This window comes from Arthroderma uncinatum, assembly GCF_011692745.1.
Source record: "Arthroderma uncinatum strain CBS 119779 chromosome Unknown scaffold4, whole genome shotgun sequence".
NCBI classification, from domain to species: domain Eukaryota; kingdom Fungi; phylum Ascomycota; class Eurotiomycetes; order Onygenales; family Arthrodermataceae; genus Arthroderma; species Arthroderma uncinatum.
This window is the reverse complement of record NW_022983866.1, coordinates 2397889-2412655: the sequence shown is the minus strand read 5'-3', so window position 1 is coordinate 2412655 and position 14767 is coordinate 2397889. Positions and strand designations below refer to the sequence as shown.

General features: G+C 49.2%; 3 protein-coding genes across 3 annotated transcripts; 2 read left to right on the top strand and 1 right to left on the bottom strand.

The window, feature by feature from the left end:
- Window positions 1-1882: 1882 nt before the first annotated feature.
- On the top strand, window positions 1883-5535 carry GIQ15_06082 (PAP/25A associated domain family protein; the record flags this gene model as incomplete). The annotated part of the gene is made up of 4 exons (XM_033553499.1): window positions 1883-2495; window positions 2557-2628; window positions 2684-2902; window positions 2966-5535. The coding sequence occupies 4 exons, from the start codon at window positions 1883-1885 to the stop codon at window positions 5533-5535; spliced, it is 3474 nt and encodes a 1157-aa protein (XP_033404643.1).
- A 1571-nt stretch (window positions 5536-7106) lies between these two features.
- On the top strand, window positions 7107-9026 carry GIQ15_06081 (uncharacterized protein; the record flags this gene model as incomplete). Its single annotated transcript, XM_033553498.1, has 3 exons — window positions 7107-8079; window positions 8227-8543; window positions 8607-9026. 3 exons carry the CDS (start codon window positions 7107-7109, stop codon window positions 9024-9026), a joined length of 1710 nt encoding a protein of 569 aa, XP_033404642.1.
- Window positions 9027-10222: 1196 nt separating this feature from the next.
- Window positions 10223-14631, bottom strand: GIQ15_06080 (pentatricopeptide repeat protein; the record flags this gene model as incomplete). Its single annotated transcript, XM_033553497.1, has 2 exons — window positions 10223-11451; window positions 11883-14631. 2 exons carry the CDS (start codon window positions 14629-14631, stop codon window positions 10223-10225), a joined length of 3978 nt encoding a protein of 1325 aa, XP_033404641.1.
- Window positions 14632-14767: the final 136 nt, after the last annotated feature.

The window sequence follows — 14767 nt, the reverse complement described above, 5'->3', positions numbered from 1 at the left end:
TATGTACTATATACGGGCTGCTGAATTGGTGAATGAGAAGAGCCGGCTGGAGAGCCATACACAGCTCGAGGATACACATCCACACGTACATATGCAGAGTATACGATACTTTATGAGGGGTCGTCCATTGTCTATTGGGCAAGAGGGTATGTCAAGCCGCAGCCGGGTGCAGATATGGTATTGTCCCTCTCTCCATGTGCCCACGGGTCAACGTATGGCAACCCAGATCCAAACCCAGAGCCAAAAGCCAAAGATACCTTCTTTGTTCCGTATGGTCGACCGGGTAATTTGGAGAATGGAATCCCAAAGAAATAAGGTTATCCTCTCTCTCTGGCCGGATAGATGCGTTTGATAGGTGTACATCATATATTGGGAGAGGCCGGTAAGGCCAACGACGGGAGCCGGTGTCCTATCCTGGATGAGAATCAAGCACTAGGCGCACGATGCGCGCTGTACAGGGCCTTGCAGGAGGCGAGAGACCTGGGTAAGGGCCCTGGTGAAATGGAGAAAATAAAAAAAAAAGGAACAATTCTCGAAGAAAAAGTCCGGGGTAGGGGAGGTTTAACTAGGAAGACTAGAAAGCCGGTTGATATTCGTTCTGTCGAGCGATCCTGTCTAGGGGAAAGGGGGGGACGAAAACAAGGGGGAAGGACGGCGTAGATATAGAGCCCATCGAGCGTCCGTCTGTCCGACCTGAAGCACCTGGAGCGAAGCCCTTTTGAAGATACCATCGAGCAGAGGCGTACATAGTACAGGAGCAAACTTCGGCTCGTTTCTTTTTCCCACTAGCTCTGGGGATGTGGGTGTGTGTGTGTATTCTCCTGCTTCCCTATTTCGTGCTGTCCTCTCTTCGGCCATAGGGATGGGAGCGTAACATGTAGTATGGGCATGCGACTGAATAAGGCCATCACACGATCGGGCCCTCGTACTAGTGAACCGCCCGCATGCTTCTCCGTTGTCTTGGTCCTGTCTTGATGCCCTCTGTATGCAGATTAGCTAGTAAACGGGCCATGCTCACTGCGTAGGAACGGGCGAGCAGAGGAAGTCAAAACGTAGATAAAAACGTTTGCAGGTCAAAGGGGACAGAGACAGAACCTAGAACGTCTCTCCCTCGAGATCGCCAGACCAGAGAGATCCATGCCATAAGAGCGTCCGGCTAAGTATCCAGCGTCGCTCGTCTTGTCTCTTTTTCCTGTTTGTTTCGCAGCCGTGGGCCAGGTACTACGGGCGCGCAGGCCGACCAACCCCGAAGCGGACTTCCGGGCCCCCTCTCACTCACTTTCTTCCTACATACTCTTCACACTTCAACGATACAGGATAGCATCATTGCAGCATCATTGACTGCATCATTGACAGCATCACGTCGTCTGCTTGCTTGCCTGCTCAACGGCCTGTGGCTTGCTTCCCCCCCTGCTCGACTGTCGACCGCTGGACCGTTCGCCTGGTAGCCGCTGTGGCATCCGTGGTGTCTCTCGTTCTGTTGGCAGCCAACCTCACCCTTCCTCTGCACGCAACCAACCCGTATAGCCTCAGTCTGCCAGCAATAGACTTCCTGAGACTCCCGGTACCGTCTTGCTGCGATTGGGAGGCTGTTCCTGGCACCATCGAGTCATCGTCTGGCTCTCTCCTGCCTCGATATATCCCTCAACTCCTATTCCGCGTTTACCTCCATCTATCTCTGTATACAAGCTGCTCTCACCGATAAGGAGGTCCTACCTTTGTCTCGGGCTATACGGACGACTCTCTCACCCATACTCTGCCCGCTTTCTGTTCCCCCGGGGAAAGAAAAAAAAACTTATTATATATAAATTTATCCCTGTTCGTTCGGTATATCTCGAAGAGGCACCTTTACTGAGGAGGAACAACGGCTTCCGGCTGCTTCATGGGAGCAGGCGTCAATGGGAATGTCGCATCTTCACACAGCAAGGGTGACGTCTCCCCGATAGCGTCAGATAGATCTCCCACCATGGCCTGGGCCGTACCAACCGAGATCCCTTACCACCTCCCCTTCCGACCAACCCTCTCCACCCAGCAGTCGAGCTCCCTGCCATCCACACCCTACCAGCTACCTCGTGACCTGCCCTTTCGATCGAGATCACCCTCTCCTCACCGTGGCAGTATATCTCCGCGGTCCGCGCATTCGGAGTTCAATCATACCCTGCCCGCCGTCCGGAAAGAATATGGCGGGGGCTGCAAATATGAGACGGGCATGGCCCATTTTCGAAGAAGGATGCCGTACTCGCTCGGCAGTGATATGCTGCCAGATGAGTCTGGCCCGCTAAAGGAGAGTCTAGAGCCTGAAAAGGAAGTGAGGCTGAGTGAGGACATCAAGAAGCTATATGAGAAGCTATTACCTTCTACGGAGAGCGAACAGAGGAGAGCTCAGTTTGTACAGAAACTAGAGAAGCTGCTGGATACACGATGGCCGGGCAACGAGATCAAAGTTAAGGTTTTTGGGTCTTCGGGGAATAAACTCTGCACGAGCGCATCAGATGGTATGTCAGGTCTTCCAGTAGACGCCCGGTTGGGATTAACCAGCTGATTGTCATGATATAGTCGATATCTGCATAACGACACCCTCCAAATGCTTCGAGCCAGTGTGTGTATTAGCCGACTTTCTGGCCAAGAGTAAGCCGCCCCGCCTACGTGCTCTTTTCGCTCAACCTTTGCTGACCTACTGTAGGTGGGATGGAACGGGTGGTCTGTGTATCGCACGCAAAGGTCCCGATTGTCAAAATATGGGATCCGGAGCTGCAGGTAGCGTGTGATATGAATGTCAACAATACGCTGGCACTCGAAAATACGCGAATGATCAAGACTTATGTTGAGCTAGATGACCGAATCCGGCCGTTGGCCATGCTAGTAAAGCATTGGACCAAACGGCGCATCTTGAATGATGCCGGTATGTTTTTTCTCGCGGTGCATTTATAACCCTACATATAGAGACTAATTTTAATTTCATTAGCACTTGGAGGTACACTGAGCTCGTATACCTGGATTTGCCTTATTATCAACTTCTTACAAACAAGAACGCCACCCATTGTCCCGAGCCTTCAGAAGCGAGTTGCTACATCTGAAGGGTCGACAGATGGCGCTTCCATCACCTCCACAACCTCCTCCACCTCATATACTTCGTTCGATGATGACGTTGAAAAGTTCAGCAGTTTTGGTGACGAAAACAAATCAACATTAGGCGAGCTACTATTTCAGTTCTTCCGGTATTATGCGTACGAGGTGGACTATGAGAAAAGTGTCATGTCGGTCCGCCACGCGAAATTAATATCCAAGGAAGAGAAAGGTTGGCACCTGCTACAAAATAATCGCCTGTGCGTGGAAGAACCGTTCAATACGTCGAGAAATTTGGGCAATACCGCAGATGACACGTCGTTCCGTGGCCTCCACCAGGAGCTGAGAAGAGCGTTTAAGGCCATTGCTGAAGGAAAATTGGATGAATGTTGCGAACAGTATGAATATCCACCTGAGGAAGAACGAGTCTGGGAGCGCCCAGCGCCACAGCCGCGACCGGTTCTCACGCCTATGCCACCGATCCATTCGCGCGGAGGTAGAGGTGGAGGAAGAGGGGGGAGGAATCAGAATCACTATAACCGTGGATCAAACGGGGGACGACGTGCGTCCAGTGCTGCAAACCGGTCGAATATGCCCAGACAGCCAAACGCAGCCTTTGCTGCAGAAATTGCTTTGCAGGCCCAACACGCACAACATGCTCAGTATCTACTGCACGACCATCTCTATCAGCAAATACAGATTCTCCAGGCCCAGGAACAAGAGCTACGCATGAAACAGGCGATAATAAGTAGTCGCGGTAACTCGTCAATGATGCGCCAACAGTACATCCAAATTCCCATCCCCCCACAACAAGAAAACGGTTCGCCGGACGAAAATTCTCAAAGTCGGGCAAACATGCACAACCAAGGCCCGCTCACAGCTCCTGTTCGGCAAAACGTATTCTTTAACCCTTCCTTTGTTGCTCCTGTAAATGTCCCTCCGCCGCAACCTCCATCGAATACCACAAACCCTCCATCCCCGTCGTTACCCAACGCTACGCCAGATCATCGTCGAAATCACCGCCGCTCATCTGTCGCCAATAGCTCTCCACGAAGCAGTCTACGGGCCCAGTCCCAGCCTGCCCGGCCAATATCGTCCTGTGTGCCGAACAACTTTAGCACCTTTTATGCGACAGCCATGGGCCAACCTGAGTCACCGTATGTTCAAAATGTACGCCAGCCACCTGACTCGCCTCAGCGGACCCCGACAGAAAAGGATTATGGCTTCCCAGGTACGGGATCATTTTACTTGAAAACAGGTCAGGTTGAAGAAACCGGTGTCTCGCCAGACTATATCAGCTATTATGTCGGGGATTCGCCCCAGGCCCAGGGTATATATGGTCGTCGTTCTATGGCATCATCATACCCAGGCCATTCCGGACTTGCAATTCGCAGCAGCGGACTATGTAACATATTTTATACCTCGCCCGAGTTCCGACCTTGTCCAATGCCAACCCTAGAGCAATCAGACATACCCCTGGAGCAAGAAGAAAACATGAATACAAATGGTCGATACTACCAACCACCACAGCAGCAGCAACAGCAGCCCACACGACCGAAAACGCTATCTGATCATGGGCCACTGATCATTGATGGCTCGCTCCCTGCGAACGACTACCGCCGACAATCCGCGCAGGACGACCACAGCGACCAGTTTTTCACCCCGCAGCATTCTTCCACCCATAGCCAACGGACTTCTCGACAAGATACGCCGAATAATGGATCCAACGAACCATCGCCGTCCGACCAATTGGTCTATGAAGAGGCTGAATCCGTTTTCAACACACCACACCAGGAAGTTCAACAACATCATCCGCAGATCAACGGGTGGGCCCAAAATATTCGAACAAGCAATAAGCCGGCCATCAACGGACATATAGGTAGATTAGAAACGCTCTCTGAACAGCTGCAGCGTTTTCAGCTCTCTGAGCCAGTGTACCCGCCGAACGTCGACCCGTCCCTTCTCATCAATGAGAATGGCATTAACAGCCATGATCACCACCTTGTCAATGGGAATGGAAATGGAAACGGAAACGCAACGCACCACGCTCCAGCACAACCGCACCCAACTACCACCGTATCTTCAAAAGGCATGCCAGCAAAGGAGCCCCGCATCACATCTCCAACGATAAAACGCCGTGGGAATGGTACTGACTCTGAGCACCATGTGAACGGCGTGTCACAGAAACAAAGGCCGAAATGGCATTCCGTCAGCAGTATACATTCGACATCTGTGCCAAATATTGCTGAAGGCAGAGACGCCCAGAAGCCAAATGGCGTGCATGCTACCACGAAGCCAATCTCCAACGGTATCGGGGGTGGACACGGGCATAGCCACGAGAACACGACTAATACCGGCGGTGGCTGGCAGACAACGACGGTGAAAAAGAAGAACAAGAAAGGAGCAAATAAATCCGTGACTGGCGCGGAGCCGCTTCCTGCAGACGAGTCGCTGAGGAAAGGAGGATGAAGATACAGTGCGGACGGAGTTTGCAGTAAAAAAAAGTCTTATATTTCGGGTATTTGAGTTCACTTGGGATATAGGTATGATGTTGGTCGGGGACCTTGGACGGTCAGATCCGGTGCAACGAGTCCATACGACTACGATGATTACATGGGTTAATATATAAACCTCAACCACGACAAGGGGTCTCGGTTGCTTTCCTCGCTGCCTATCAACCGATATCATACCATCGAAAAAAAGTACATATTTCACGAGATCGAGCATTCGAATGATCGGCTGTTACCCCAAGGACCTCATTCCCACTCAACCAGTGTGATTGTTTTGGTTAGCAGCATGTATGTGTATGCCATGGAGGTGCATCATTTCCCCTTTGTTGGTGGTCCCTTTTCTATAAGAACGAACAAAAACTTTTTTTTCTTTTACTAAGTGGGAATAAAAAAGAAATCAGCATGTCAGTGATGAATTGTGGTTGCAAATTTTCCCTTGCCTTTTTTTTTTCTTTCTATGTGTGTATGGCGTTGCATGCTGTTCCTCAACGCCCTGTCTGGTTGATAGTATACTGCCCTGTTTTCGTTTTCCTTCCACCTTCTGTCTCAAATTGGATGGATTCCTTGTTCTTCATGTGTTCATTTAATACCCCCAGCAATATTTCTGTTCCGCTTTTTTCCAGACTCATATTAGCCCGTTCTGTTCTTTTATTTTGTTCCCTGTTCTCACCACCCTTATAGATGCAGATGGTCCTGCACATGCCTTTGCCTTTGCCTTTGTGTTTTTTGTCATCATTATCCAGCTTGTTTTTCTTCTTCTTTTAATGTTTGGATCATTGGAATGGGTCTGTAAGATTTCTGCTGTTTTATTTCTATAATTTTTGGTCCGTCTATGGGGTTAGGAATGTGGAGATAGAAGTAGTAAAAAAATGAAAAAAAATCTATATATTAAACAACCTGATCTCTTCATATGTTTTCTTGCCAACCTTTCAACCTTCGAGGATGTAGCATGGAGTGACATGGTCACGTGCTCATCTATATGACCTCACCTCAGGTCCGATATGAGAAAACAACTTCCATCCGCTATCAAAAATCATCCAGACGTCAAGTACTGCCTTTCAGTAACCGTTTATACAGTATCTCTCTTCCTCGTTATTATGAAGCTGTATATGTCTACAGTTACTCCCCGCTAGCCTGCCTTCTATAACCGTTTTGAATCCATGGTATAGCATCGCGCTTACCACGGATTCACCATGACATCGCTTACCTCACTTTGATATCCCATCACCATGACATCAGGTCGAGTCATGGTGTTATTCACTTCCATTATTACTTCTTGTCATTCGCTTCCAGGCTTGACCGGTGTTTAGCTCTGATTCAAGAAGTATTTAAGCAGCTCCTCAGCCAGCTCAGCTTCTCTTCTTCTCCTTTTACTTCACGTCAAGATCGGCTACTGCCTGAGTATCCTATACTTCCACGTCAAGATCGTCTACTACCTCGAGCCACCATCCACCATTATCTCGTCAGAAAGTCATTTCACGCTTACAAAACGCAAAGTTCACAACCTTCTCTGTTTCTTTCCTGTCCATCATGTCTCACGTTGTTAACTGCGTGTTCAGTTCTATCCAACGACGCGTTAACTCAGAGGTTGCGTACGCTGGTCCTCTTCCGACGCCACCGCCTTCTGCTTCTACTTCATCAGGAACATCTAACCCTTACCCAAAACGAGTGAGAAGAGTAGAGGGTTGTTCAGAAAGCGAGGCTGCTTATACCATAGGCGATGCTGAGGTGCACAACGAAGATTTCCGCTGCGGTGGTCCTCATTTAGTGAGGCTGCCTGCGTTTAACGATCATCTCACCCCGAATGACCCTCTAAATGTAGCTTGGGATGAGCATCTTGAAGGACCAGTCCGTGAAATCCTCAATTGCTACCGTATTGACCTTACCGGGGGTATTGCAGTGGGGCCACTCCGTCGATCTTCTACCGGCAAAAGAGAGAAATACGACACAGCGCTTATCATTGCTCAAAAGCATAGCTTGACGAGTGATGTCTGGTTCAGAGCTTGCAAAGAAATACTGCAGCTCTTTCGTTCTAAGGGGTTTATGAAACTCAATGTAGAGATCATTGATGACCGCGCTAACCCGACGCTTACCACCTACCCCGCGTCGCTGACCGACCCCTTCGTTGAATCCTGGACTATTTTACGGCCTACCATCCTCGAGATCCTCGGGGAGAACGACTGGACTCTACTCTATGTCGTCCGTCGAAGAAGTAAAAACCATCACGAAGGCCCAATCACTATTGCTATAACGGTCACGGAAGAGTCCACCAAAGAATGGTCAGCAATCAGAGACGAAATCGTGCGGCTGCTAGATAGCCGTGGCCACCACGATGTGGCCATCGCAATATGCCGCGCTAACGTATGGCACGGCTCGTCCTTCGACGACCAGGTCTTGGGTCACCGCGATTGGGACGTGAGAGCAAAGCTTGGAGGGAGCTTAGGCCTTCGAGGGTCTGCAGACTCTGCCTCAACTTTTGGAGGGTTTGTTGAACTCCAGAACAGTACGTCGGGGCAATGGAAGAAGTTCGGCATAACGAATTTTCACTCTGTGGTTGCGGGATCAGAGTCCCCACCTTCTTATAACCAGTGGGTGAAAGATGGAATACAACCTGGAGATACTACCAATAATATACGGCTTGACCATCCAGCCCTACTAGACCACGAGTCCGCAATTGCCGGCTACCAAAAAGGTCTCGACGATAAGCGGCATAGTATCTCCAACTTGCGACAGCGTATTCTTGCCGATGACCCGTCGGTTTCAAAAGGAGATAAAATTTTGTATGAGCGCCAACAGGCTGCTATAAATGAAATTGAGGATACCATATGGGCAGCTACCTCCTTCGGCCAACAGAAACGACATCTTGGTTCAGTATTTGCTGCTTCGGGATTTAAAACCAGTCCTCAGAAAAATATTCTAGACTGGGCCTTAATCGACGTCGAAGACTCTCGTATCACAAGTAACGAGGTATGACCCCCAACCCCCAACGAATAAAGATTCCCAAAATTTATCACTAACACTTATTCCTAGATTCCACCTGACGGAGGGGTTAGCCCCGATTTTTTCACTACATATTGCCCACCACAGCCAATTATGAGCGGTACGACCTCAGTAGCTGAGGGTAATCATGTTTTTAAGATTGGTAGGAGAACTGGCTTCACCGCAGGCATTGTGAACGGGATCAAGCTTTGCGATTTACAAGGCTGGGTAACAAACAGCCAGGGACAGAAGGAATGTGTCCGAGGAACCGCACTGCTTATACTACCTCACGCCTGTGAGACGTTCGGTGATCCCGGAGACTCAGGGAGTTTTGTTATGGACGGGCAAGGAAGGTTCGTTGGCCTCTATTTTGGTGGAGACCGGGAAAGAAACGCTGGTCTAGTCACCGAGGCGCCCAACTTGTTCGAGGATATCAAAAAGGTTACAGGCTGCCGCGACGTTAGGATCTAGATGGGATATCTTCCAGACGCAGTGAATCCATGGAGTCTATATCTTTTTTCACGCTTACATATCCGGATAGCTAGGCTACTCTCTGAAGGATCTACCTTACCCTCCTTCCGACATTGTAGGATATCCTCCCCAGGGTACCTTTTCGCGTGCTAGACGGGGCAGTATACCAGCACTTCTACCCGCAAGAGCTAAACGCTTTTGCCTGGGCTTCCAAAAACTTCCGCAGTAACTGGGAGGAATTAAAGGATCCTAGGGTTTTGCATAATGTTATTAAGAATATAGAGGAGGAATGGGACTCTGGCTCCTGTAGGTGGAACTTTCTTGTGTCTAGATATTGTATTAGCAATTAACTACATAACTACCCCTTTATTAACTAAGGTACCCCTAAGAGAATATTTTAGTCGAGCTTTCCCTTGAACATATCTGAGTGTAGGTATAACAGGTAAGCCTAAAAGGTAAGCCTAGCGGGCAGGCCTAGGGGTGGCCTTAATTAACCACATTCCACAGATTTTAAGATTATCTTTTGCCTACTCTTAGGTTTAAGGATAAACCTAGCCATAAAGAAAGGGGTCATTGAGGGCTTTTGGTAGGGACCTCTGTAGGGCTAGAGAGAAGCGTTGACATACAGATTATATTGCTGATCAGCAGGCTCCTCTTCTGTGCCCATAATGTTTCATTAATTAAAGTAATAAGTGTTTCTAATAAAGGCCAAGGAAAAGAAAAAGAAGATAGTATATACAGGCGAAGGGGGGTGTTATTCAGCATTTCAAACGCAAAACCATGCAAATATATAATGCAGAAGGCAGGCAGGTAGGCAGTCCACGTAGAATCATTAAAACATTTTAGATGCGTCGAGAGTTTCTTTTCTAACCTAGCTTAGAAGTTCAGAAAACATGAATGGAACTATAACCTTGCACGCAGTCCAGAATACCACGAGGCACTGGATGAGGGTCAGTGGGAGAAGGTAGATAGGCTTGCTGGCTAGGTGAAGCCATATAGCGAGGAAGGCAACAGAGTAAAAATGTCGAAATAAAACCATTGGCGACCGAGTTATACCGGAGAGTAGTCCGACTGGTCCATCGATAAGGCCAAGTTGAAAGTACCGGAAACAACCACGTTGTAGGACTTTCAAGTTTGGGTCTACGAATGAAGAGGTCAGTATATAGGAATAGAATAGGGGGGTAGATGGGAATGTACTAACCGCCTGCAGCGAATATGGAGTATAAAGCTTGAGCAAGGATATTGATGACTGAAGTTAACGACTTTCTTTGCCAGTGGAACTTGGATAGCTGTTGTAAAACAAGCTGAGTGTTGCCGAAGTCCGGAACAGCTTCTGGGCTGAGTAGATCTTGGAGGAGAACGACATCATTGAACGCTACGGTCATACCACCCCCTGTCAAAGGGTGACGCATGTTCAGAGAATCACCCAGGAACATCAAGCCGGGAATCCTATTCGTGACGGGCCTGAGGAACGAATTTGGCATGGACCGGAATCCACCTTTCTCCAGCGCAGCTTCAAACGAGGGCCGTATACTCTCAGGCAAGGAAGGGAGTACAACATTCCGCATGTGCCCCTTCACACCACCATTAGCAACAGATGCGGAGGGTAGGTTGTCTGGTATGTCAATTAGGATCCGAGTCTCGTGCTCCCCTATTTGGTATATCAAAATAGGCGGGAAATCGCCCAGGACGACATGACCGAATCCTGGCATCGGTAGTTTTGCGTCAATGAGCTCTAGACCCCAGAATTTGGATTTGGCGACTGGCGTGATAGGGAGAAATTCTTTCCTAAAGGTCGAGGCGTATCCGTCTGCAACAACGGTCAGGGGCGCAAAATAGAAGTCCTGTTTGCCGTCAGTGACGCACTGAACTCCGAGAATGTCCCCCGTATGCGTCGACTTTATCGTTGAAACGGCCTTTGACTCAATAACGGTGACATTTGGGTTCGCAGCAGCAGCTTCCCGAAGGCGCACAATGAGACGGCCGTGGTGGAAGCATCTGCCTTCGAGCGTCTTTTGGTTGGCATCACTCGGGAAGGGAATCTTCACCCCAGTGCCAAAATATATAACATCATAGCCGTATGTCCTGATAGCGTCTATCCCTTCCAGACAGTCCCTTAAACCAAGCTCTTCGAGAGCTCTGACACCGCCGGGCTGAAGCAGCTCTCCTACTATCCTGTCTGGCTCCTTCAATGACCTCTCAAGCAAAATGACGCTGCGTCCCTGGTTGCCCAATGCAACCGCAAGAGTACACCCAGCTATTCCAGCACCAATTATCACGACATCGGCTTCGTGGTGTTCACGTCGTCGTTGTTCGGCTTCGTTGCGATATTTCTGTGGCTTCGCTGGCCCATTGGCAGAGCCGTTCTGGTAGCTTGGAGGGAATTCCGCAATCATCGCGGTGGTTAAACGAAGGAGGACAAGGACTGGAGACCTGTAGCACTGTCACTGTCACTATCGTCGTCACCGTGTTATCTGCTTAAAGCTGACGTTGTCTGTATAATTTATTTATTCTCGCCCAGGGGTCACTCCAAAGACCTGGGCTTGGCATGGAAAAGGTACCTCACGCCACCAAAGCAAAAAACATGTGAAGGTGTATCGAGACGTTGGCTGATGGCCTGATATTAAAGGGGCTAAACATGTAGGATCAGGGCCCTGGCGAGGAATACGGATGCAGCAGAAGGATAGCTTGTATTGTGCAAGTATACGCAGCGCCATTCTAGGCAGACAGATAAAAAAATTAGGTAGTCGAGGCGCTCAACGGTCTACGAGGGCGAAGATATCAATATAATTAATGTACAAAAGACAAAAGAAAATCAACCATGTCCAAGCTGCAGCTCCGGTTCTAATATCTTACTGCCCTCTTTAGAACAGATATATCCATCGAGTTCAATGGGCCCCTTTCTTTCCTTTCCGGATGCGATTTCAAACTCGGACCTCTCGCACCAGTTTGCAAGCGTGTTGGCTAGACCGCTGGCTTGTAGAGTTGGATCTTGGAGGTTACAATTTGCGTTTGGCGTAGCATAAGCGATGTCCTGGGTCTTCCCTGCCATTCCCTTGAGTGGCGCCATAGCAATATCATCCTTGCGGCCGCTCTGCATGGCTTCTTTCCGGTCAAGCAGTTTCACCAGGTATTCAAGGTATTCTAGCTCGTAGTAGCGCGTCTCCTCGGCCGCATCCGGACTGTCATCGGATTTCAGCGTAGCCCTGTACTTGAGCTGCTCAACTATTCGATATAATTCCGCTACCAGATCTCTGTGTAGTGCAGAGCTTCGACTCATTGCCGTTAGAATAGCCCATCGGACACCCCGCCGGGACCCCACAGCCGCTGCCGCCCTGGCAATCATCTTCACAGCAACAGCGTCGAATGGTACCGTGGCTCCGTATTTGCCCTTGTTGACTGCGCGGAATAGTCGAAGAGCCGCCCCAGGTTTGGCCGTTTTGATCAGCAACGCACTGGCACTAACGACGATGTTATGTTTTATCGGGATCATGTTGGCCTCGAGAACCCTGTAAAAGTTGAAGATTGCCATTTTCAGTGCTTTCTCCTTGGACCTGATCTCAAATATTTGCTTGTAGGAATACCCTAGTTTCGACTTGTCAAATTCCGGGAATGTTGTTTCTGCTTCTTCCAGGATTTTCTGAGCATCGCTTGCACAACCCCCTCGCATAATGCTGGCAACAACAGCCAGTTCGATGTGAATTTGTTTCATGACTTTCCCTGACGCCTTAGCCGCGATGAACAGTTCAAACGCCTCGTCCACCCGACCAGCGTTGAGGCAGTGAATCATTCTTTTGCGGAGAGCCACGAACTTATCCACCTCTCTCCCAGCCGTCGGTACAGACTCGACTTTTTCCGACCAAGCCGTGCGTTCCCCCGTCCATGGAAGTTTGTAAGCCTCTTCGAGTGGGAATGAATCCTTGTCAAAGCCGAGTAATCTCTGAGAAGCCCCAGCGCGGCCATGCTTCTGCTGGGATGATCGGAACATCCGCCATAGACCTACAGTACTCTTTTCGCAAGACATTCTATGGTCCCTCAACAGGTGTAAGAAATGTTCCTTATCTGAATTGACTTTCCAGGACTCGGCTTTCGCAACTGCTAGTAAATCGTCGACCATATTCATGGTTCCCTTTTGGATGAAAGCATTCATGATATGCTCGAAAAGGACATCGTCCATTTCTATATCGTACTTTTCAATCGCCTCGAATACAAAGTTTTGGATGCTTTCGCCGGAGTTCCCAAGGAAATACTCAAGGAATATGCGGTCGAAAATTTTTGTGAAATGCTTGCGGCCGATTTTATCCAACCCTAGGTTGTTTATTCGCTGAAGGTACTCTTCGACACCTTGCCAGTCACTCTTTAATGCTTTTCCATACGCGAGTAATCCCAACGGCCTGACGCCGATATCAATGCCATAGATGGATTCCATTTCATCAACTAGAATCTGGGCTTTCTCGTCGTAACCAGACTCAATGTAGGCTTTTAGGAGGGGGTTGAATAACTTCTCCGTCGGTGGTATTCCGAGCCCCAGAAGAGAGCCCGCGAGCTTTCCAGCCTGGGTCTCGACCAGTTCCATATTACGGCTTTTCGCATACAGTCCACCCAGGTAAATTGCACACAGCCCGCATGACTGGTCGTCTGCCAAGTGCTTGAAAACAAATTTCTTAGCTTCCCCAAGCCGATACGAGTCCACTAGTGACCGTAATACTTGTCCTCGGAGTTGGTATGATACCTCAAAATGGTCAGCGTAACGTAGATAAAGCGCCGAGAGGGAATCAGCATTCCATTTTGAAGCATGAGCCGACATCAATGCTTCCCAAGAACTCGGGGACACTTCGGCATTCCTCTCATCCCATCTAAAAATGCCGCCTGCTAAAGATGTATTGCCTGCTTTCAGGTTTTGCTTGAAAATTCGTGAAGATAGCTCCTTCAGTTCCTCTATGTTATCTTTGATAAAGTCCCCCGGCGGCCGCAAAAAGTGATGAGTTGCCTCCACCGGCTGGTCCTGCTCCAAGTGTTTTTCTATCCTCGATTTCCAGTTTTTGTATTGAATGGACTGTTCCACACTAATGGAAGAGCCGCCCAAGTTCGCCATGGCCTGCGGGTAAAGATTCTTAACACTCGAACTTGGTGGGCTTAAGTGATCTATTATCGAGGCAGGGTTTCCCGGTGCCACGGGAATTGGAGAGTCTCTCATTTCTTGATCTGGCGAGAATTCTGGTGTTATGTCACTTTTGCGACTTCGGTACGACGGTATCTCTGCTCGTGTATCATTCCGGCTTCGACTCTGGTCATCTGCGAGAGAGTGTCTCTTTTTCATCGAGTCAAGGCCTAAGAATTCTCCGGCTTCTGCGGCCTGCATCATCCTCTCCACCGCTTGCCCTCGTCCTGATGTGCTGTAGTTCGGACATGACGACTCGAGTGTTCGCTTTTGCTCGACCAGGTGTTCCGCGAGATTGACTCTCCGGTTTACTTCGTACGTTATCGTAGCAACAGTGCATACGCTTCCAATAGCACTAGCCGTCGAGCCAGCTAAGGCCAATCGTCGTAAAACCCGTAAAGCCGATCGAGAGGGGACAATATTTCGGGTCGAAGGGCGATACATTGTTGAAGATCACGCTATGGATGGTTAGATCTGGAAGAAACCACCCAGAATGGGCCCAATTCGGTCGGGAATATCTATAAACGTCTCCTTTCCATGAGAACGGTAATGCGTGAGGACGAGAGTTGAGTTTGGAAGA